At 34.1% G+C, this 23,474-nt stretch overlaps 3 protein-coding genes and 1 pseudogene across 3 annotated transcripts; 2 read left to right on the forward strand and 2 right to left on the reverse strand.

The window, feature by feature from the left end:
- Window positions 1-393: 393 nt before the first annotated feature.
- LOC145581651 (3-oxoacyl-[acyl-carrier-protein] reductase 4-like) lies at window positions 394-5,298 on the forward strand. The gene is made up of 11 exons (XM_081638673.1): window positions 394-683; window positions 927-1,069; window positions 1,152-1,205; window positions 1,768-1,848; window positions 1,973-2,018; window positions 2,101-2,195; window positions 2,282-2,314; window positions 2,403-2,537; window positions 2,642-2,735; window positions 4,633-4,715; window positions 4,899-5,298. The coding sequence occupies exons 1-11, from the start codon at window positions 518-520 to the stop codon at window positions 4,929-4,931; spliced, it is 963 nt and encodes a 320-aa protein (XP_081494799.1). The 5' UTR covers window positions 394-517; the 3' UTR covers window positions 4,932-5,298.
- A 619-nt stretch (window positions 5,299-5,917) lies between these two features.
- LOC145581652 (TLC domain-containing protein At5g14285 pseudogene) lies at window positions 5,918-7,082 on the forward strand (annotated as a pseudogene).
- A 399-nt stretch (window positions 7,083-7,481) lies between these two features.
- Window positions 7,482-13,997, reverse strand: LOC145581653 (uncharacterized). Its single transcript, XM_081638674.1, has 16 exons — window positions 13,803-13,997; window positions 13,615-13,690; window positions 12,577-12,708; window positions 11,624-11,984; window positions 11,442-11,537; window positions 11,257-11,336; window positions 10,994-11,069; window positions 10,739-10,915; window positions 9,890-9,994; window positions 9,683-9,778; window positions 9,486-9,578; window positions 9,364-9,399; window positions 9,233-9,274; window positions 8,808-8,929; window positions 8,564-8,690; window positions 7,482-7,863 (listed from the first exon to the last, which is right to left on the reverse strand). The coding sequence occupies exons 1-16, from the start codon at window positions 13,876-13,878 to the stop codon at window positions 7,705-7,707; spliced, it is 1,854 nt and encodes a 617-aa protein (XP_081494800.1). The 5' UTR covers window positions 13,879-13,997; the 3' UTR covers window positions 7,482-7,704.
- A 3,529-nt stretch (window positions 13,998-17,526) lies between these two features.
- LOC145581654 (uncharacterized) lies at window positions 17,527-20,800 on the reverse strand. The gene is made up of 2 exons (XM_081638675.1): window positions 19,590-20,800; window positions 17,527-18,944 (listed from the first exon to the last, which is right to left on the reverse strand). The coding sequence occupies exons 1-2, from the start codon at window positions 20,292-20,294 to the stop codon at window positions 17,661-17,663; spliced, it is 1,989 nt and encodes a 662-aa protein (XP_081494801.1). The 5' UTR covers window positions 20,295-20,800; the 3' UTR covers window positions 17,527-17,660.
- Between the last annotated feature and the right edge of the window lie 2,674 nt (window positions 20,801-23,474).

Below are 23,474 nucleotides of genomic sequence, written 5' to 3' on the forward strand. Positions count from 1 at the left end.
AATCCCAAATTGTCAATCTGAATTTTTTTTTTTTGTTGGTAAGGAGAAGGGTCCTACCGGATCGGAACCTCTCACAGATCCTCCCGACTTGGATTAGGGCTAGAAAACTGTCAATCTGATAGGTACACAATCTGTATATTAGTTCGCATCTTCTTGAAATCTTGATTTTATAATAGTCCGTATTTCTTCTCGATACTTCATTGCTTCATAAGCCAAGAATTCAGCCTGCCCACGCTTAATAAAAGTCAATGATAAAAATATAATATTTATTAAAATACGGCCGCTAAAATAAGTGTAACACTTATTAAAATACAAATACAAAGAGGATAAACTAGGTCGCCCAACTACTCATAATAAAAGTCCATGACCAAACCCGGGAAAATTCACAATTAAACATCGTCACACTTTAACTACCTCTTCGGAACTTCCAAGGCCCTGCTATTACTACATTTCTGAAATATCTACCCATTTTCTTTCAGCAATTTCGTCGAACACTTTGTGTGCATTGGAGAAAGAAATGGCCACCATTTCTGGAGCTGTTTTCAATTCATTGAGCTCTCCCTGCGACCAAAAGATCTCTCTTTTCAGACAATGCAACCCCATTTCTCGTAAATTGGAATCTTCCCAGCTTAACAATTGTGTGGGTTATCAATGTAGATCACTCCGTTCTTTTACTTCTTCAGGTAATTGGTTTCTTCAATTGTTGTTGCTTTTTTTAAAATTAATTTTTCTTTTTAGGATTTGGGTTTTTTCTGTTGAGGTTGATTCTTTCTTCTGTGTTGTTTATAATCTAACACATGATTTTAGTTTGATTTGAAACTGTTATACAGATCATAATCATATAATTAAACGTATGATTTGAAATTGTTATACATATAAGTTGATGATTATAGTATAATTTAACATATGATCGATCCCTCTAGTAGGTGTAAGAGCTCAAGTTGCCACAGTAAAACAACCAAATATTGAAGTGGTACAAAATGTGGAAGCTCCTGTTGCTATTGTCACTGGAGCATCTAGGGGTATTGGTAAAGCAACTGCACTAGCCTTGGGCAAAGCTGGTTGCAAGGTACTTGCATTTCATTCTTCTTAATGTATGCCCTGTTGCTCTTTTTTTCTTTCAATGATCATCATACTTTTCTGTGTTACAGGTCCTGGTTAATTATGCAAGGTCATCTAAGGAAGCTGAACAAGTCGCGAAGGAGGTACAGTTGTTTTATAGATTTTTCAGCATACTTTCATGGAAGAAGTTGTTCTTTTTGTGATTTATATTCACAAGTGTCTTACACTATGGTTAATTTACTCTCTCTACTGCTAGATAAGGGTCTATAATGCCTCCTCTTTCTTTCCTTCTCTATTTATATAGACTTTGTGATTCCCATTTCCCTCTAACTTATTTCTCCTGCTTGTTTCCTCAAGCTTCCTAACTGATATAATGTGCATTTCCGATACCCTTCTATGGTTGGTTCATTACCATGTTATTTAATGCTCAAAACTTAGATAACCTATTTAATGGAAGAAAGGTAATCAAAAGTGAAGAATCTATCTTTCAAAAAAAAAAAAGTGAAGAATCTATCTTTCAAAAAAAAAAAAAAGTGAAGAATCTAGTACTGTGCTATTGATAATTCCACAATAAAAACCTTGTTGTTGAAGGGCTTTCTTGTTAACTGTGTTATGGTTCTGTGCCTATTGATGTCAGATGATGTCAATGATATTGTGTCTTATAATGCCTTACAAACTTATAGTTGAATCCTAAACTATTCCTAGATTGAGGCTTGTGGTGGGCAAGCTATTACTTTTGGAGGTGATGTATCCCAAGAATCAGACGTGGAGTCCATGATAAAAGCTGTGAGTATATTTTGCTCTTGTCAATTCTCTGTCTTCCCCCTCTGTTGTTTCCTTCCCTTTTGAGTAATCATCTAGTCATCTACTCTATATTACTTAATTACTGTTTTTTATGTTGTACATACAGGCGACTGATGCTTGGGGAACTGTTGACATCTTAGTAAACAATGCAGGTACTGATGTTCATTTGCATATGCCAGGTCAAATTTGCACTAAAGTTATATTTGCTCCTCTTAACAAATTTGTTACTTTCAGGAATTACAAGGGATGGTCTTCTGATGAGAATGAAGAGATCTCAGTGGCAGGATGTCATTGATCTGAATCTTACTGGTGTTTTTCTCTGTACACAGGTAGCCTGTAACTCTAATGAGTTTTGACTTTTCTCATGTCTATGCTTGAAAACTTTCAATTTATTCATGTCTGGGTGTCTTTGCAGGCTGCAGCAAAAATTATGATGAAAAAGAAGAAGGTATCATAACGTACCTGACTTCTTTCACCTCTTTTCCTGATCAGGATTCTGCATGTTTCCTGATTAAAGTTTACTGCTTGTTTCACAGGGCAGGATAATCAATATAACCTCTGTCGTTGGCCTGATAGGAAATGCAGGACAGGCCAATTACAGTGCTGCGAAAGCCGGAGTAATTGGCCTCACTAAGTCAGTCGCAAAGGAATATGCAAGCAGGGGAATCAATGTATATTTTTCATAGTAGTTTTTGAAACTGTTAGTTGATACTTTCTTTGGCAGTTAGTGGTTTAGTAAAATCTCAAATTTTTGTTGACACTTCTGTTATTGCAGGTTAATGCTATAGCACCAGGGTTCATTGCATCAGACATGACTTCAAATCTCGGGGAAGATATTGAGAAAAAACTCATGGCTGCCATCCCGTTAGGTATTGCAAAACATATACTATGTGATATTTTGCAAAACATTTACTACATGATTTTCTTTACCCCCCCCCCCCAATATTTCCCCTCTTGTTGCCTGACATTGTAATATGTTATCTTGTTTTTACTTTCCATGAAACATTCTCTTATCTTTGCCTGATGATTATGTAGAAAACTGTCGTTAACTTGCGTATCCACTGTTCTAGATTTTTCTTGCCGACCATGTTGGATGACACTTTTTTTGTCTGATTTAATTTTCATTAAACAAGGCAAGGACCTTGTCTCCAAAAGATTCGAAGAGACCAATCTAAGATTCATGCTTTTTGCACGAGTCTTTGAATGTTTATATCTCCAGTCTCATCTTTATGCTATTCTTTGCTATGATATTATTTCAAGATAGGTAACAGGGAGTATTTTAAAGTTCTAAGAAGCATGTACAAAATGGAAACTTTATTCTTGGTATGAGAAGTTTGATGAGATCCTTACACTTGCTTCTTTTTGTTGGAAGTTGAAATCTTTATTCTCCGAAAAAGTATCCTACATTTTGGTCTAGTGCTTTTTATGATATGATCAATTTGATTTCTGATCATAAAAATATACCTTCATCTCTTCCTTCAACAAGTTCAGCAGCAAGCGTAACATCCTTGCTTTGACTATGGAGAGAACTTGCAATTAGCTTAAAATACTTTGGGTTGGGGAGATATATATTCTTTACTCTGGTAAGCTATATGGATATATTGGATCATTGATGATCTTATTGATTTTTGGGAAAGATCTTTGACAAGGTGCCCATTAGGACTAGGTTATCCATCATTTTTCATGTATTGTCTTTCTTCAGTACTCAGTGAGACAATGTCAAACATTTGCGGTTAAACTGGTAAAATTGTCAATTGGAACTCTCATAGTTCCATCAGAAGGTATCTTTAAGGGTGGGAGTTGGCAGAGCTTGCTAATCTAGTAGCATGTTCTTCATTCAATTTCGAAACAAGCTTATTTATCTATTTTAGCGGTGTGGTTTGTACTTTTCTAGCTCTTTTTATACTCGTAAAATTTTCTACAAGGAACTTCAAGTCCACATCCTTGTCTGGAAATATAGGGTCTTAATGTGAATCAAGATTTTATGAATAGCTGTGATAGAGAAACTTTAAGGTTTGGAAAGGGTTGATAAATGATTCCACACTTTGATGTTGAGTTTTAAGCTTTACTGGAAAATGTACCTAGTATCTCCTTGGGGACTTGCTCTCTAGACTATCGGCTTTCCAAAAGTTTTTTCTTCAGATGTACAATGACAAGACATGAACATGGGTGCTCTCTTTGTGTTTTCCTGGATTGTGGAGGGTTACTGTTTGTTTTCCCCTTGATCTGAAAAAAGAGAAACAACCAACTATTCCAACTTACTAAATTTTTCTATAAGAATTTGAAATTTTCTTAAATAAAAAAAGGAAAGATAGATTTTGGCTTTCCATGTAGTGGGAAACACTTTGTTAAATTCTTAGTTCATACAAAGTACTAGGTTAGGCTGGCTTTTTCTTTCAAAGTTTCTCAAAACTAGATAATCTTCTTCTTAAGTTTCTTTTGAAAGTCCTCTATGTGTCTTTTTGTTCAAAGATGTTACTTTTACTACTACTGTGCCAACCATTATTGAAAATTTCTTGATCTGTATAAATGCCTCTAAGCTGATCCATGTATTTGGATGCGAAATTGCATTAATATTCTGGCCTGGCATGTCCCTTATCTCTAGTGTCTTGCAGTATATACTGTTAACATTCAAAGCTGTTATGAAGGCTTCCCTGAATTAATTGCAGTATTGCCGTCAAATAATTATCAATTCACGATTGAAATTAAATTTAGTATTGTGAAGAAACCCTGTGTGATTTATATACATCTTGTTTGTGGGTTCAGGGAGGTATGGTCAACCAGAAGAAGTTGCTGGATTAGTGGAGTTTTTAGCCCTTGATCCGGCAGCCAGTTATATAACTGGACAGGTTTGTGGATCTTATGTTTCCCTGTTTGTTTCTAAAGAGTTTCCCCTAATAACTTCCTGCTCTATAATATGTATGAAGTACATTTCTTTGTATCAGTTGCATTTTATTTGCGCCTTGTCTTTAGCCTTTGATTAAAATTCCAAGTTTGCTCTTTTATTTTTGGGGTTTCTCTCTGTCATACAGGTGGTAACAATAGATGGAGGAATGGTTATGTAAAGTGCTTAGTGATCCCAGCATCGAGGCAGAAGGCGTTTCAGAACTCTCGTTAGTGCTCGTATACTTTATAATGCTCTAGCCTGAATTGAATTAACTTCATCCATTGCAATCTGCAACGATATCAGGACCATATTCGTCCTGATGATCAGATGATTAAATAAATCCAGGTGTTACGGGCCATGATTGAAGTTCAGTGAATTTTTTTGTTTTTTGGTTGCAGTTGTTATCACTTACCCGCTAGTAATAGTATAGCTGTATTTGATATTGGTGTTGAAAACTAATTGACAGCTTTTCACTGTATTGTTTGAAAATGACGAGTAATTAAACCTTCAGACAAGTATAATAAAGTCTTTACAATTTAGTTCAACATCAACGAGTACTAAGGCACTGTATTGTTTGAATATGATGAAATGATATTGAGAATGATTAGGAGTTGATGTGCAAAAAAACTCGTCATATTTCTGTACGTATCTTTGTAACTAATGGAAATAGTGCGATAAGTGCATCCCAATCCACAAGTTGAAGACTGCTAATAGACCAGCAGAAATTCAAATTTGATAGATAGCGAAATTCAACTCAACACCATTACATATAATTTTATTTTATTTTATTTATTTATTTATTTTTTTTTTTTTTTTTTTTTTATCGGTCTATTAGCCTTCCGCTGGTACCTGATAGATAATCCACCTTGATTAGCCTGATAGGTAAATGTAGCTATCTCTGTACTTTGGTGTTATGTAAAACATCTCATTCAATAATCGAACATCTCCGACTCGGATAATATTTTTCTTAATTATGTGGCTGAAGACAAACAAGGAAGGAATATCCCCTTAATAAAAAAAAATCCATCACAAAATTTTTAAAATACAAAATGAAAGTGATTGCAATTTGCAAATCTAAAGGTGTTTACTTGACGCAATCACAGTATGAAGACAAACAACCAAGGACTCTTTGATTTTTTCCTAAAATGATTCTCAGGAATCTGACTTTTTATGCGCACCCTTATAAAATTTTACAATTCATTGTCACATCTAATTTCATATTAATTCGACCTTTACCAATTATAACAAGCTAACTTAAACCCCCAAAAGTCAAAATATATCATAGCAGTCCATTTTTTCATTATCTAATCATTGTATTATATCAATTTTTTTTATCATCTACAAAAATTTATTCTTAACTATTTCTCTTGTAAAATTATTCAAGCTTTAATTTTTAATTAGTTTGCATTATTATCATGGATATTACAGCTCAATTATCCTCTTGTTATGACCTTAAACTTCCTCAATTCTTGCTTTTTTTTACATCAATCTATGTTTTTGCACACAAAATCTTCCAAAATTGGGGTCCAAAGCATCGTTATGATGCATGTAGTTGCTTCTTATCATTATCTCATGGAACCCCATCAGTTATTTTAGCAGTTTTTGCGTTGTTTTTGGTTAAAAATACAAATAACCAAGAAATCCCATCAACAATTTTTGTATCAAAAAACACCCCATTTCAAAATTTAGTGCTTGAATTTAGCTCAAGTTATTTTATAATGGATCTTATTCATTACTTTGTTTTTAACCCAAGAAATGTGCTTTTTATTGCTCATCATTTGGCTAGTCTATTTGGTCTTCTAACTTGCAGGTTTGTGGCTAATCATGGGGCTTTTGCTATATTGGTAATCCTGGTTCTTGCTGAGGTAACTAGTCCAGTGCAGAATGTATGGTCATTGGCAAGATTACGAAAGGCCGATTTTCGTGTAGCGAAACAAGTGTATGATTACTTGTCACCAAGGTTTTACACATTCTATACTGCTGTTAGAGGTGTGTTTGCACCTCTGTTTGTGATCAAGATGGGTTTTGTGTATGCTAGTGGCGCGACGAATAGCGTGATGCCAAGATGGGTTTGGTGTTCTTGGATGTTGTTGACTGTGTCTGGTATCATGGGTAGCTTGTTGTGGATTTTGAATCATTGGATTGAGTTTTACAAAGAAAGTTTGTGCAAGAAAGAGAAGTTGAAATGATAAATGATATAATCTACTTGTATTATTTGTGGTGTATATTGTTTTTTTTTGACAAAATGTTATTTATAGTGTATTCTAGTTTATTAGCAAGTGTGTATAATTTACCAATATTTGGTTAGTGTTGACTAGTGTGATTGTACTTTCTGGGTTGTATTAATGAATCTGTAAATATTGTAAACAGATGATTAAATATCGTTAGGTTTTCTTTGGTTATTTAATGTACAGTATGAATAACTCTGCAACTTATATAATCCAAATTATTTTCATTGTTTACATTTATACATTATTGAGAGAAGACTACCCTATCCTTCCCATGTATTTCTTTTTTAACAAAAAAACCACAAAAAAAAAAAAAAAAGTTTATCATTAATTAATTTATTTATTTTTTAACATTACAGGTAGAAGAAGCCTAGGTGTTAAAAGAATTCATTAATGATATAGGAAGACAATAATGAAGTCAGAAGGTTCTAAGGAACTGTATTTGTCTCATAATTTATAAAGCATATTATGATTGAAACATGCCATTAAAGGTTCTTGTTTCTAAATGATAGTACAGAAAGAAACATTAGTACTACCATACAAAGTACATTTATAAGCTAATTCCTAACCCAAAATAATAAATAAAAATGTAGCAGTATATACATAGACTGAAATTTGGGAATTGGACTCGAATTTCAAGTCCAAATCCAGTACCAATATTTTTCGTGTCCAGTCCAATCGACTGGGGTTATACCTCTGTTTTCAACTTCTACATTGGGAGATCTATATGCGGATGATTGAACCGTATGCTGTCTCTGGACTTCCATTGTAGTAAATTTCTACAAATGTACCACCTCCTATACCCTTGGCCAGTCTACCAGGATTTACACATAGGCATTTTACGTGCTCCTGTTCTTTAACTTCTTCATTGAGCGAAAGCACCTGTGTTTTTACAAAAAATATTTTGAGTTGATTACATTCTGATACTCATTGAACTCAAACAAGAAATTTGGGGATATATACCCCTTGGAATCAATACCTATATACTAAAGTAATCCCTAACATTATCCCCTAATACACGTGTCACCCTCCGAGTAAAAATTTTCCCGCCCAAACTTTTTTTTTTTTTGTTATCTTCTAAAAAAGTTTGTTACAAGAGATAAATTCAAAAAAGAAAATTTTCCCACAATACATCTTATTTTATTTTTTGTTATCTTCTAATATCTCTTTGTTAATTTTCTAGCTAGGAGCCATTGGTGTTTCAAGCACACTGTTTGCAACTAAACTTCTTATTAATGAGTTTTTTTTTTTTCTTTTTTTTTTGCAACATGCGTATATTTATTGACATACATCTTATGGTATATCACATACATGAATATGTTTTTTTTTAAGTTTTTTTACTTCCAATGATTATGTTTTGTATGTAACTTTTCTAATAAATAAATTAACAAAATACTACTGTAAAAACTGTGCAGGGCACGAGGTTTGAACTAGTATCCTATTGAAAGACCCTTCCAAAATCCAATCTTACTCCCAGTCAAGTAACGAAGGAACCAAAAAATGAGCAAGAAATGAAAAACCTGCACTTGCACATGAAACTTGGGCATGGAAGCAAGAAAAAAGCTGTTTCTTACATTATTACCTTTACAAAAGGAGCCAAATCAGACGGTAGAATGAGCATATGTGGGATTGAAGAAAGATCTAAAGCTTCAGGAGCAATAGAGAAGTCCAACGGAACACTCTCAGCTGGTGGATATAAAGGGTAGAAGCTGTTATACATAGAAAAAAAAAATGAATAAGGAAACATGAAACATCCATTCCAACTATTTAAGAACACAAAATAAATTAAGTAAAAATTCTTCCAGCAAAGAGAGGCCATATCATGCCTGCGTTGGTTGATAATATGAGTGGCCAATTTGCTCAAACGAGCCCCTGATGTCAGATTCTTGGATATCTCTTCTCCACCCAGATGCTTTATGACATCTACAGAACAGCATCCTACCTTCACCTGCAAATCAGACCATTAACTGATTAACCATCATCCAGAATTGTTTGTTACATAAATTAATATCAAGTCTTGGACCCTAGTTCAATATTATAGAAAGATAATTGACCAATAACACGAAAGATAAATGCAAGACAAGACATTTCTCATCATGGCTCCAGTTTGGTCAGCGATACAGAACCAAAAAGATTAGTGCAAGACAAGACTTTTCTCATCATCACAATGAAGCTTAGGATAAAAGGTGTGAACTCTTTTCAAGAAACTTAATGAATGTGCAATATTAGACAGCAGACAACTAAAACTAACCTCATTCGCATCAAATATTCCTGGATTGGCGAGACACGTAATCTGGAATAAATAAAAAGGAAATCAGGATCTATTTGATGTCAGAGTTAAAAGGGAAGTTCATGGCACACGTTCTGAGAATCTTTATTTACCTGGTCTTTCATCTCAGGGTTCAAGTCAAAAGGAGGCTGCAAGCCAATGTAGGAATTAATATTAATGTTAATACTCACCTAATCATGAATATACGAAGTGATAAAGTACAATAGAAATTTACCTGAGGGAAAACATGATCATGGTTAGCGTCTCGTATAGATGGCACCAAAAGCACACGAGTGGAAGAACCCATGTATTCAACATGATCTCGCAACTGAAAAGAAAAAAATGATCTCACATTGATTACTAGTGCTTATGAATGATTGCTCAGCTCCTCTGGCTGCAGAAACAACAAATTCTGGCATCAGAGGAAAATACCCTTATGATGATTTCATGTTGAAATACTTCATCAAAGCTCCGGTTAAAGGTTGGTTTCTGGATCTCAGGGTGTTCAGAATCAACAAAAGGTCCCAACTGATGAATAGGCCAAATAATGTCATACAAACATTTTTCAACTTCTAAAGAAACCACCAGGACATAAGTACTAATGCTCTTTATTTTTTTGATGGAAACTAATGCTCTTACCAATATAAGCAACTGTGGCTGCTTTCGAGTTGCATATGCAAGAAGCTCTTTTAAAGGCTCGAATAACAAGTTGTCTGTCGTGGTGAAAGGTCCTGCTGCCACAATCTGATAAAATTCCATATAGTAAGCAAAAGGCTGAATAAGTGTCCAACAAGCTTGAAAATCGAACATGATACACCAGATGGAATAACATCTTATGTCCAAATTGACAAAATGGTGACCACATACTGCTAATAGTTCACATTTTTCTTCACGTTCCTTTAGCAACATTTGAAATTTACTCAATTGAGAGATGTGGTAATTTTCAGCTGGTCTCATTAAGATCATGCTCACACAACAATTACCAGAATTTGGTTTAAGGAAAGCAAACTATCGAAGGTGCTTGCAGCACAACAGAGTGATTTGATGTATTTGGTTGTAGCAAACCCATGTAAATTCTAAGAACCAAGCAGGCAAGCATTAATGTATGGAAGTTGGGATATCAGGCATTGCTTGAGTTCATATCAATTATGATCTCAGTCCTTGCTTTAACTCAGTTAAATTTAAAAAATATGGATTTTATGACATCTTGGGATGATGGCTGATTATCCTTGTAAACCATTACTTATAAGTTAATAACTTCATTTTCTCATGAACTTCACAACTGAGGCATAATAAATTTTCTATGTATTACGATATATTATAATCATAAAGGTATTCCATGCTCTTTTTTTACTAAGCAAGATGCTAGAAGCAAATAATACCAATACAAATTGCAGCACACATTTTTCATATGTAAGGTCTGATATTTTAAAGACAGCAATAGTATTCTGTTGCAAGCTTGGAATTGCCCAATCAACATTTTCTTACCACTGATAGTTCAGCCAGTGCAGGTGATTGAAAGTTGGAAAGACCCTCTTCATTCAGAGCTAATTTCTTTGCAGGATGAAGATTAATATCAGAGGAGGGTAACAGAGGAATAGCATCCACTAATTTCGAAGCAACTAAGCAGTGGCCACTGGGGTTGGTTCCAACAACGCCCACCACCTGAAAAACATTTTCATCAATTCAGAAAATCCAAAAATACATGTTAAGAATACACGTCATAACATATTCCATCAATACCTGTCCTGGAAAAATGGAATATTGGTTCACTTTTTCTAATTCAAGGCGTACATGTTCTCCTCCTGAATGCTCAATGCTGACAGAAAGATAAAACAGCCAAATTATATGGAGAAAGTCAGAATTCAAAATTGTACTCAGGCTGCAAAATGTTACATGAACTCACAGAAAATTGAATGCTTGAATTGTCGCATATCAAAATTCTCTTTACCATTTCATTAAAATTTTTAAGCACTAGTATGACAATAAAGAGAATATGAAAGTACCTGCTTTGTAATAAGACTGATTTTTCATTAAGACGGCCTTCTCCGTCACAACAGATCATTCCAACAGCAAACATGCTTTTCTGATAAATGATCCAATAAGATGAGTAGGTGTTCGGAAGACTGTGTGATAAAGAAGTAGAGGAGCCACCGTATTATACATGAAGCTATCTAAAAAACTACAATACCTGAGAGGCTACTGTAGGATCTGTAGGTTCTTCATATTGTCCATAAGCAAGAAATGATGATGTATGCTTTTTGATGCGGTTCACAAGATAAATAAACTGCATCACCAAATAAACATGAATTCAGCTTGATAAAGTATTTAGGTTTTATAATGTTACATTTCACTACAAGAAGCATTAAGTACCCTGTCTTCAATTTTATCATACATAAATCTACAACCAGGTTCTGGCTTGGATCCATGAATCACTAAAGAGCACCTATTCTTTGGTCGAGCCTTTCGAATAAATTCATCTCCCATATCTTCATCTTCAGTTTCTTTGTTTCCCTTTTCCGTGATAGGCTCAGTCTTGGTATGGTACTGAACCACAAATTTGTTGGTTCTCTGTCCAAAGGGTGTCAGAATGCTTGACTGCTTACTGGATGAAACAGGGCTTCCATTTGTTCCATGCCCTAAGTCACCTAACTCTTCATATCGAGCCAAGGGTTTGTCAGTTGGAGTGTCTAAAATACCTTCTTTCGTATCTATTGGTTCATCGTTCAATATCCTGTACAAAAGACTTGACTTCAATATCACATACGTAGACAGATATATTATGCTTGTGAAACAAGATTACAAAGATTAAATGACAAATTATAATCCGGGAGACTTTACGTTTACATATGGAGTAGTTCACTTGAGCTAGTCAATCTTTTAAACAATAATATGAATTTGGATGAAATATTCAAGTGACCATTGATGGCTGTAAAGTGTAAACTGTCATAAGGAGTAGAAAAGGCATCGATCTGTTCAACAAATTAAGTGACCCATGATTTGATTCATATCTTCAAAATTTCTGGTATTTATAACATGTACTATCCTCTTTCAAATAATTAATGTGAACTTGGAAGATATGTTCATGTGACCATTGATGGCTGTAAATAAGTCATACCGATTAGAAAAGACATCAATCTGTTCAATATTAAGCACATAGATGATCCATGATCTGATTTATATGTACATCAAAACAAATGGACAGCAGTCACAGCACCAGAAATCTAGGGATGCCAACATAGCTTGTGCAAGAGAAGGCATAGCAAAATAAACTTTACAAAACTAGGTACAGAGTACAAATAGATCATTATAGTCCAGATACTCACATATCTACATCACGAAAGGAGTATGCATGCCAACCAGGCTCCTCTTTTATAAATGCTTCTTTCTGCTCGTTTTGCAGGTGCAACAAAAATCCATCCATTTCAGCATTTTGTACAGTGGACTCATTCAATTGCCTGTGACACATCAATTTAGTTAGATGTGGCTACACGACATACAAGCTTGCAAAAAATTTGGCATAAAGTACAAATAGCTACTATGTTCACTTTAACTCCCTAATCCAATGAAGCAGTCCAATATTCAATCCATCAAAAGAACAAACATATCAATCCGAGCTCAAGTTGTTACTGCTCCTTTCCACTGATCTCAAGGTCGAGTAATTCATTGATAACTACTGTACGTCCATAAGTCCTCAACAGTGACAACACTAATACTCTGCGAGTTCAACAAGTGTAAAAGGCAGTAGCTCCTCCTACTCTCCTCCCTCCTGTGCTCTTCCCTTGGAAATTACGGGAATACTCATCTTAACTTGATTGCCATCTCAATTTCAAGTTATGTTTTCTTTCCTTAACATTTGACTCATTGACTCCACACTCTTTATACTTAAGATATGCACAAAAAACATATCTTGAAGATAATAGGAAGTTCCTGCTGGCAATACACCACAAGAATATCCATTTACCGGGCACAATTGCAGTCCTCCTTAGTCCTTAGACTACATTCAATAGGAGAGCCACACACTTGTTATAACTAAGTTTCACATAAATATAAAAACCCATAGTTTCTTTAGGCAATACTCCTAGACCACACCAAATTTTCGAAAAAAGTATATAGATAACTTCAAAGAATGATGATTATTCCAAGGAAGTTATAGCTATCAATATTCATTAAGCAAATCAGCTGAAATCATAGCTATCTAATAGTATCACTAAGCCAATTTATAAGTCTTGCATTCCGAATGCGAAACCATTAACTTGGAGCTCAACCAACAATAGAATTAATTCACTGAATCCATTAAATCCCAATAGAAATACGAAGTATAAATTAAAATTTAAAACACTACAAGATTAAAATGGGGTGACCTGTTGAGATAGTAAAGTTCCCAACTTGACACTAGATCTGAAGGGGAAAGCTTGTACTCTGTACAAAATGTAAGACCTGCAACCCAAATAGTAAAAATTAAGGAAAAATAACTTTAAAATCAGCATAATTATGAAAAAAAAAAAAAAAATCCCAGAAAAAATGGGGGGATCGATGAGAAATTGATTACATTTGTTGAGGACGGCATCTTCATCGGCGATATTGAAACCACTTTTATTGAATTCTGCTTTAATTTCAGCTTCCATTGCTAGATTTATTTTTGGGAATTTAGGGTTTGCAAAGTTTAGGGTTTTGGAGTTGAATGAATGAGTGACAAAAAGAGAGAGATTTTGCAAATGGCGGGAAACTTCAGCGGGTAACCGGGTCTATTCCTTTTTATTCTACTCCGTAATATTTATTTTATTTTGGCAAAATTGGCATCAACACTCTGAATTATGGCTTAGGTGCACGTAGCACCCTTTACTTTGCTTAGTGGCCAAAACACCACAAACTAATGACTTAGGTGTAAAGCGTACCTTTAGTAAGTTTTCCGGCTACCATTCTCACCGGAGCTGGCGAATTAAATTTTTATTTTTCGATTTGCGTGCCGAAAAATGTCCAATAAGGTTTCGGGGGTCATTTTGATTCTTAAAGGACATAAATTGAGCTCGAAACAAGCAAAAAAAATAGCGTACATGATTCGTTTAGCGTGTTATAGACTATCTCGATTTGCGTGTCATTGTTTTTAAGCCGAATTGAGTCATTTACACTATTTTTTTTTTTTGCTTGTTTCGAGCTCAATTTAGATCCTTGAGGATCAAAATGACCCACTAAACCTTTACGAGACACTTTTCAGCACATAAATAAAAAAAATTCACCGACTCCGGTGAGAATGGTGGCCGGAAAACTCACTAAAGGTGCGCTTTGCACCCAAGTCATTGGTTTGTGGAATTGTGGTGTTTTGACTATTAATCAAAGTACATAGTGCTGGGTGCAACCAAGCCATAGTTTAGAGTGCTGAGGCCAATTTTGTCTTTTATTTTTATTTCATACCAAGTATTTTTAACAATACTTTTTTTTTATTCTTTTTTTAACAAGAACAATACGATATTAAAGAGTAGAGACTTAAGACTTGTTCTGTTCAGCTTAATTTCAGTTCAGTTCAGTTCAATTTTTAATTTTCTTCTCTCATAAACAATTCAGTTTAGCCCCAATCAATTCAGTAAATCGGAACAGGCCCTTATAGACTTGTAGTTGGGTAGCTATTCAACCCACGATGCCCAAATGACAAACCAAATAAAGCATGGTTTAGCAGTAAGGTTTGCATCTCCCAACTATGAGAGTGTGGGATTAAAAAAAAAAAAACCCTAACATAATTCAATTAGTAATAAAGGACTCATTTTCACTAACAAGTTAATTATGTCATTTGTATTTAATTAATTTATTTTATTCCCTTTTTTATTATAGTGTTATTCTTTTAATTTAAAAATAAATGAATTATATTCCACATAACTATGTAAGAGAAATAGACTAAGGGCATGTTCACATTTACTGAACTGAGCTGAGCTGAATTGAGTTGAGCTGAACTAAACTAAACTGAACTGATTGGAGCTGAACTGAACTGAATAGAGCTAAAATGAATATTTTATGAGAGAAAAATTAGGAGCTGAATTGAACGGATTGGAACTGAACTAATAAAAGCTGAACTGAACTGAAATTAAGCTGAAGTGAATAGGCCCTAAATCATTTCCTACCTCCCGTAGATTAAAACTAAAATTTTCTTACCATACCATTCACTTCAGCAGCTATACAATCGAATATTTGCTTTACCCGTCGTATTCACCAAATATTTAGACACAATAATAACCTTATGTATATTTGACCCACCACTACATACATTTTCCTAAGCAAGACATTGTGTCAAAAACAATTAAAAAATATCCATATAACCAATCAACAACTGATAGAATATACAACACAAATATATAGATATGGATATTGGTTAATTTTTATATGAATGAAAGATATTTATTAAAATTTTTAAAAATAAAAGACAATGCAAATTTCATCAACTACTCTATCATGTATGTAATATATTTTTTTACGGACATGTATTCTTATACTGTAATTATTTAAATTTTGAATATTAGCATTACATTAGTAAGGAAATATGAAAATTTAATGGTTATAGAAATGAGAATATTCTTTATATAAATTTCATTAGAAATCTATGTTAATAAAAATAAAAATAAAAAAAAAATTAAAAAATTGTACGGAATCTTTAATTATTATGTATGCTAGTATGCTAGCGACAAAGACAACTTCCCAAAATATAATCCTAATACTTTCTTTTTATTTGAGAAATAATATTGCTATACTTTTCTATAATACTTTATGTAGTTATTTAGAATAAGATATATAGAATATTTTTTTATATGAAAACTTTCTATAATAAAATTAAAAAAATAAAATACAGCGAATCATAAAAAGACATTTGTCTGTTTCACATTGAGGCGATTGTCTTTTAGTATAATACATATAGATATAGATAGATAATATATTTAGAATATTTATATATATATATATATATATATATATATATATATATATATATATATATATATATATATATATATATATATATATATATATGGAAACATAAATGTATAATAAAAAATTAAAAAAAAATTAAAAAAAGACAACGAATCATAAAGAGACATTTGTGAGTCTCACATTGAGGCGCTTGTCTTTTAGTATAATATATATAGATAGATAGATAAAGAAATAGGAGGAGAAAGTGGATAAAGTACATTAATAAAAGTGAAAAGTGGATAAGGTACATTAATAAAAGTGAAAAGTACAATTATAGACAAAAGTTAGAGAGAGAAAGTGGAAAAAAGTACATGTGCAAAATTCAAGAGTAAATGAGGAAATACAATGAATAAATTTAAAAAAGTGAGGGTATAATAGTCTTTACATACCATCCAGAAATAGAAATAAGAATAATATTTTGGATTTCCAAAATAGGAAATCAGGAACTATATTATGGGACGGAGGGAGTATACGATACTAGTATGTGACTTGTTTTTATGGTTTCATTTTCAAAGTAGCTACTCTACCCCCCTTCAGCAAAATTTTGCCCTAGAATTATTTTTTTCCTGAAGAATTTGCTCTAAAATTTTTAATTATAGTATATTCATATTATTTTAGTAATAAAAATCTTGTTTGTTTGATATAAATGACCAATTTTATACACATGTAAAGTTTTCATAGGTCCAATAAAGTCCAATAATTTCAATAAAATCCAACAAATTGTCCATCTCTTTGGTAAAAATATATTTTATCCATTTAATTAGCTTTATTCACTTTTTTAGGTGCATGATAGAATTGAGAAGATGGAAAACCCGTTTTCATCTTATATTCCAATTTTCAACTTTGTTCAGAGAATTTGCTCTAGAATTTTTATTTACAGTATATTCACATTATTTTAGTGATAAAATCTTGTTTGTTTGATATAAATGACCAATTTTATATACATGTAAAGTTTTCATAGGTCCAATAAAGTCCATTAATTTTCAATAAAATCCAACAAATTGTCCATCTCTTTGGTAAAAATATATTTCATCCATTTAATTAGGTTTTATCACTTTTTTAGGTGTATGATAGAATTGAGAAGATTGAAAACTCGTTTTGATTTTATTGAAGCAATTAAATTCTCCGTATTGATTTCATTGAAGAAATGAAGTTCTTCGCATACATATGTTCACAAGGGTTGGCTGTGGAAGATTAAAGTTATAAATTGACAAATGTGACAAAACATGTCAAGTTTAAAAAAGAAAAAAAAAATTGAAAGTGTTTGAAGTATTATGATGAATTAATGATTGATTAACCACATTATCAACGAAATTGGATTGAGGGAAAGATAAAGATTTCCAAAGATAACTTCATCTTTTTCAACTCTATTAAAATTATAAAGGAAAAGTATAAAGTAGGAAGAATTCCCTAACTAAAATCATAACATCACCTAACCAGCTAACCCTAATGTGTTTCAGAAGACAAGCCTTCTGCAACTGCTGTTCGTTCTTTTGACTGTAAGTGAATCTTCCACAGCCAACCCTTGAGCCCCAAAGCAGAAGTACTGATTCATCAAACTCTTGTTGAAAGAGCTTACCCTTCTATGCTTCTCGCCCACCAATGGCTTTCCACCACTTAAAGGCCCGCTGAAAAATGAGGATCTTCCAGGACTTTTTCTGTCATAGTCGCCTCTCAGCTTATCTACTGCAGTAGGGGAAGATGTCAATGATTCAGTGATTGAGCTTGAAGGAGAATATCGAGCCAACGATAAACAAGATCTGGGCGGTGTTGCTTGCACCACTCCTTGCATTAGGCTTGCTGTGAATTTCTCCCGGGCAGAAGGGCTTGGAGCTGCCCTTGAGAATTTTTGCCTGAGTGGAGTTATACTTTCATCTACATTTCTGCACACCTTAAACATTCCAACATCATTGTGCTCCTCCACCTTAGTACTTGCTAATTTGTGGTGTGGGTTGGGTGTAATCGAGCACATGGCAGTTTTGTCGGGTCTTCGAAGAAACTTTAGCCATCTTGAAGCTTTCTTGTTGCTCTCTAAGCCAAAATGGCTTGCTACTTCGCTAGAGCAAGAGCTGAACCTACTACTAGGCAGTTCACAACTAACCTCAGAGTCATTCCCATCTCCTGCATATGGGAATAACTCGGCATCTGGTAATCTGAAAGAAGTCCCAGGACTAGTTCCAATGCCCTGAATTCTCAACTGTCTAGCCAGAGCACTTCTTGTAGAATAATCTTGACAATCAGAAATCCCTCCAGCTGATGTAAATTGCTTGATTAGAATATTAGATGACGCTGTATTAGGGCATTGCTTGAGGAGATCAAGAGGGGTTAATTCATCAATATCACGAATATTCAAATCGATTGAAGGTACCCTCATTAGGAGCTCCACAACACTGCACTGAATGTTCTCAGCAACAGCTACATGCATTGCAGTTCTACCTTCTTTGTTTCTAATATTGATGATGTCTTCCAAACTGACAATTTCTCTACTTGCTAGGCATTTGATGAGCTGAAGCTGCTGGTCGATTCGATGGAAACCAGGGGACCGGAATCCAGCCACTGCCATGTGTAGAAATGTGTTACCATCATTGTTTCTCGATGTGGTTAATGAGGGTGCTTCAAGGACTAAAATCTTCACTACAGCAGTGTATCCTCTGTATGCAGCAGTATGTAATGCTGTATTCCCTTGATTATCAATTGAGCTAATGATACTACTATATGTTGCTATTAAATCCTTAACCACCTGCATCCCAGAATGATAGGTCAGCGAGATAATTAACCACAAGCAATGCAGCAATTATTAAGTATAAAAAATACTTTATACTCCGTATTTGTTTTTGGTGTGGAGGGAAAATTGTACAAGGAAAGCTCCATGGAATATTTTTTTTTTTTTTTTTTTTTTTATAACCACAGTATAGTACTTTATCCAACCCATACTATTTTCCACGTTTTCCTTTATTGAATTTCCCAAATCATTTTCACACTGGCCTTTTCAAGTAAACTCTTGTACTTTTCTCTCTAAGGTTCCCCCCCACCCCCTCTGTCTATCCACAATTCTTAATCTTCATGCCACGGATAAGATACAATATGATGTGAGACTTCCTAAAAAAATGCTCTAAGAGGATTTTCGAAAAAACCGTTCTACTCCGTACTAAAGAAGGTTAGACAAAGGTAAGATTGTACAAGACAACAGGAGAGATCCATACTAGGCGGTGGTTGTAAATGGGAATGCAGTAAACAAAAGGCAACATGTAATTTATTAGATCTATAACAAAATTGTTCACAAATTCAAGAACCAAAGATAATCCAATAAATCTAAATCTAGTAAAACAGAGAATAATCATGATCAATTAGACTAATTTTTTAGAATTAAACAAAAAGTTTTCACCTCAAGTTGGCCTCTTCCAGAAGCAGAATGCAAAATGGTGGATCCTTGACCATCTCTATAACCCGAAACATCAGAACAATCCAACAAAAGTTCCTTAAGAATCTCTAAGTTCCCTCCTCTAGCAGCAGCATGAACTGCCCTATTCATCATCTCCCCTACAAAATCCTCTCCTAATTCGCCACTACCTTGATTCACATTCATAGCAGATTCAAGCAAGAGCCTAAAAACCTCGGAATTCTTGCTCCGAGCAGCAGCGTAGAGAATATCAGTGACACCATATTCGCCTTCTCCAACAACAAGAAGCGGATCTCTCTCAAGCAAGTCCTTAACAAACTCCATATCTCCTGCTGACGCTGCGGTGTAGAGGAGCCATCCACCATAGCCAGCCCTCATCAGAGAGTTACGCTGCAGTCCTTCACCATGACTGGGTTCACAATCCATGAGGAGAGCCCGGGCCACACGAGCCCTACAATGGGCAACCTCATCATGTGGGCTGGCTTCTGCATCGAGGCTGTCCTCCCAGACAGTCTCAAGGCGGCGTGTTCGGCGGAGGGAGGTTAGCTTGATGAGAAGGTTAGGGTCAATGCGGAGGAGTTCTTTAACTAAGTCACAAAGGCCATTGGCTGCTGCCCAATCAATGGGGGTTGCATACCACCATTGGTCTCCTGTGCTCTCCCAACTAAGAGGGAAGTATGGGGTGCACATTTTTTTATCTACCAAGAAAGAGCTAAAATTCAGAGACAAAACACCAACAAGAAATGAAGGGAGTTACAACTAGAAATATAAGCAATATATAAAACGAGAAAAACAGATACAGTACATTGTAATTTACATTGTACAGGCATTTTCTTGCAGAAACTTTATTCCAAAAACAGAATAAGGATAGTTTTAAAGATTCTCTAATGCCTGTAGATAGTACATAAAGGGTCCAACTATGAAAATGACAGTAAACTGTGAGAGTAAAAGAAAATGAAATATAGTTGGTCCCACTAATATGACTCTCTATTAGATCACGAGGAAAAAATTGTTAAGGGGCCAAGGGTAGTTGTGTCATTCATCAACATTATTTATTTTTAAAGTGAAAAGTGGCATGAAAAATACTGGAATACTATTCCAAAGAAGTACTATAATTTAAATATTACCTGCACATTCAGAGAATAGCAGAACTGAAATCCCATTTACAAAGGTTTCTAGGAGCTTGTCCTAATGGAGTTTCGTTATATATAGAGAAATGCAGATAAGGGATAAAAGTGTAATTACATGTATATACATATTCTGAATTAAGAGTAGGACCATTGGGTGATTAATACTACCATTGGATGATCAAATATTACCATTGAACATTTAGTGGTACAATATATGTATATATTAGTACTATATATGCATTCAGTGATACTAATTACGTGTAGGAATAATATCACTAAATAGACAATGGTATTATATAAGCTTTTATTGAGTGATCCCACTAATCTATCTCTCTCCTTTTTCTCTCTTTCATGTACTTTTTAATATTTTTATATTTGTTATGCATTTATAAATGCATACCAAAACTGTATTAGTTCTTCCTCGGTTTCTGGCTTCATCTTGTTTATTAAAAGGGAGGGGGCAAGAGGCAGATCTAAATTTTCTCCCTTTATCATCAGACATTTTCCTTTCATTAAAAATTGATTGTGGAGTACTAATCTATTAAAGGATAAGGACTAACAAAAATTTACCATTTCCCATTTCAAATTTGAGATATCCCAAAAAAGTATTATACTACGTATACGAAATTACGAACATTTGAATAAATTTAGTCTGATAAAAATCTCCAGCTTCATTTTCTCCTTAGTGAAATTCCGCACAGCACAAAATCACATACAAACATTTTTAGGCGAAGAAGTTTAACATATCAAATAACAGGGAATTCAATGTACCACCAGTAAAAATAAGTATGAAAAAAAAAAAAAAAAAAGAAACTAAGTGAAATACATGTCAAGGGTCAACAAATGCGGCAGATCCACACTAATTGCAATATGATATAAATATGATGATAAATTAATAATACTACTTGTATTATAAATCTAGCGGAAACTGTTAAAATTTTGTCCGACATAGGAGCAAGTTTAGCCCTAAGTCGACTAGAGGTGACATCATCATTTTGAGTCTTAACACTTTTCCCATTTTTTTTCTTAAATTTCAAGCAAATCTCAAATTGAGTCTTGAAATTCCAAGACTCAAATTAAGATTTGAGATTGGGATCCACCTCACTTTTATTTTTATTATCTTTTTTTTTTTTTTTTCTTTTTTACACTTTTCTACATATAATATATCATATATTTGAGTTTTAGGGCTAAAGTGATAAATTTCTACAAGTCTTAGTGAGCTTTTAACAAGAATTTGATAACATTATTTTTAATGGGGACCACCAAAAATAATATCACATTCAAATATTAAAACTTGAAGCTAAACTTGCTCGAACGAGAATCTAATATGGAAGAGCAATTATTTTGGTAGGAAAAAGTAATAATTAAAGGATTTTAATTATCATTATGCTCATCCAATAAAAGACCCCATCTTGGATCAACTACGTTGGGCCCACACTGCACATGGCAGCTTGGCAGAAGAGAGAGAAAAAGAAGTTTCATGGAACTAAGCTAATTTCAACAATCCCTTTGTCTCTACCTTAGTGTCCTATCATTTGGTAGATTATGAAGTGCCCTTAAATCAGAGCAAGAGAATTGATTCTTCATCTTTTTCTTTTTCTTTGTTTGATTACCTTACCAAACAAGCCTCATGTCATGTGACAAAACAAGCCCTGAACAATATGAAAAAAAATGCAGGTATCCTATGCAAAAAAAAAAAACAAAAAGAGATCTGAGTATGACAACACTTGCGTAAAGCTCCATCCAAAGTAATAGATTCGGTTGCGCAATGTAACGAATCTTTGGGCTTACAACATTGATCGCGATTGCATCCGAGATATAAAACCCTGGTTAAGTCATGCCAGAGTTTAGGCAGGTCAAAATAAATGTAACTGTATATTTGTAATTAAAAGCACTTTGGGAAGAAAAAGGAAATAATGGATCTCATTAGACCTAGAAAATCAGAAGTCTGACAATAAGCCACCGACTAAAATCGAAATTTTCAGGCCATACCTAAAAATTTAATAGTAAAAATGTAGTACTAGGAAAGAAGAATGACAGATGTCCAGATACTCCACACCACAAATCCTTTGACTCTGCCGAAAATTTAGTCATTTAGGGCCTACATATATTTTTTAAAAGAAAAATGAGATATATCAGAAACTGAATGTGTTAAGAATAGAAACTGATGATAATTAGTAGCAAACACTTAGGAATTAACAACCGATGTTATAAATCAAACTAATACATTTTTTTATTTTTAGGATGCCCACCCGGTTTACCGGATCTTAACTCCGACTACATCCGGTTTTGACTCGAGTAGCACACTTAGCTTATGGTGGACGAGTCTCCCGACAAGAGTTTCTGCATACGGCGAGGCTCAAACCCGAGACCTCCCTTAAGCGACATCAAGTTGCTTACCACTTGAGCCAACTCTTGTTGGTAAATTAAACTAATACTGTATATAGACTTGTGATCTTGAGAGTTGAAAGAATCACTGGATTGACAAAACTGAAGACTGATACAAGAAACAATAAATAGTTTGAGGGATTGGATGATATTGGCTTCATTGATAAGAACAGACAACAAAGTTTAAGCATTGAAGTATTGGTGAATGGATTATCCAGAGCCTAACAAATGGAAGATTAGCAGAATACTTACTGTTGGGGGGAGTGGCAATTGCTAGAGCATATGTGTTTTAGTGCCAAACTTATCTATCAATTAGATAAGAGAAAGAATTAAAAAGACATGCAATGTCTTA

The sequence above is a fragment of the Chenopodium album genome, chromosome 15 (genome assembly GCF_948465745.1).
Source record: "Chenopodium album chromosome 15, dcCheAlbu1.1, whole genome shotgun sequence".
NCBI lineage: Eukaryota > Viridiplantae > Streptophyta > Magnoliopsida > Caryophyllales > Amaranthaceae > Chenopodium > Chenopodium album.

Coding starts and splice junctions, on each gene's coding strand:
- LOC145581651 (XM_081638673.1), top strand. CDS start 518: ATGGCCACCATTTCTGGAGCTGTTTTCAATTCATTGAGCTCTCCCTGC. Junction 1,070..1,151: donor TGGGCAAAGCTGGTTGCAAG/GTACTTGCATTT, acceptor TCTGTGTTACAG/GTCCTGGTTAATTATGCAAG. Junction 2,538..2,641: donor ATGCAAGCAGGGGAATCAAT/GTATATTTTTCA, acceptor CTGTTATTGCAG/GTTAATGCTATAGCACCAGG.
- LOC145581653 (XM_081638674.1), bottom strand. CDS start 13,878: ATGGAAGCTGAAATTAAAGCAGAATTCAATAAAAGTGGTTTCAATATC. Junction 11,070..11,256: donor TCAGTCTTATTACAAAGCAG/GTACTTTCATAT, acceptor TCTTTCTGTCAG/CATTGAGCATTCAGGAGGAG. Junction 9,579..9,682: donor AACATGAAATCATCATAAGG/GTATTTTCCTCT, acceptor TTTTCTTTTCAG/TTGCGAGATCATGTTGAATA.
- LOC145581654 (XM_081638675.1), bottom strand. CDS start 20,294: ATGTGCACCCCATACTTCCCTCTTAGTTGGGAGAGCACAGGAGACCAA. Junction 18,945..19,589: donor CTGGAAGAGGCCAACTTGAG/GTGAAAACTTTT, acceptor TCTGGGATGCAG/GTGGTTAAGGATTTAATAGC.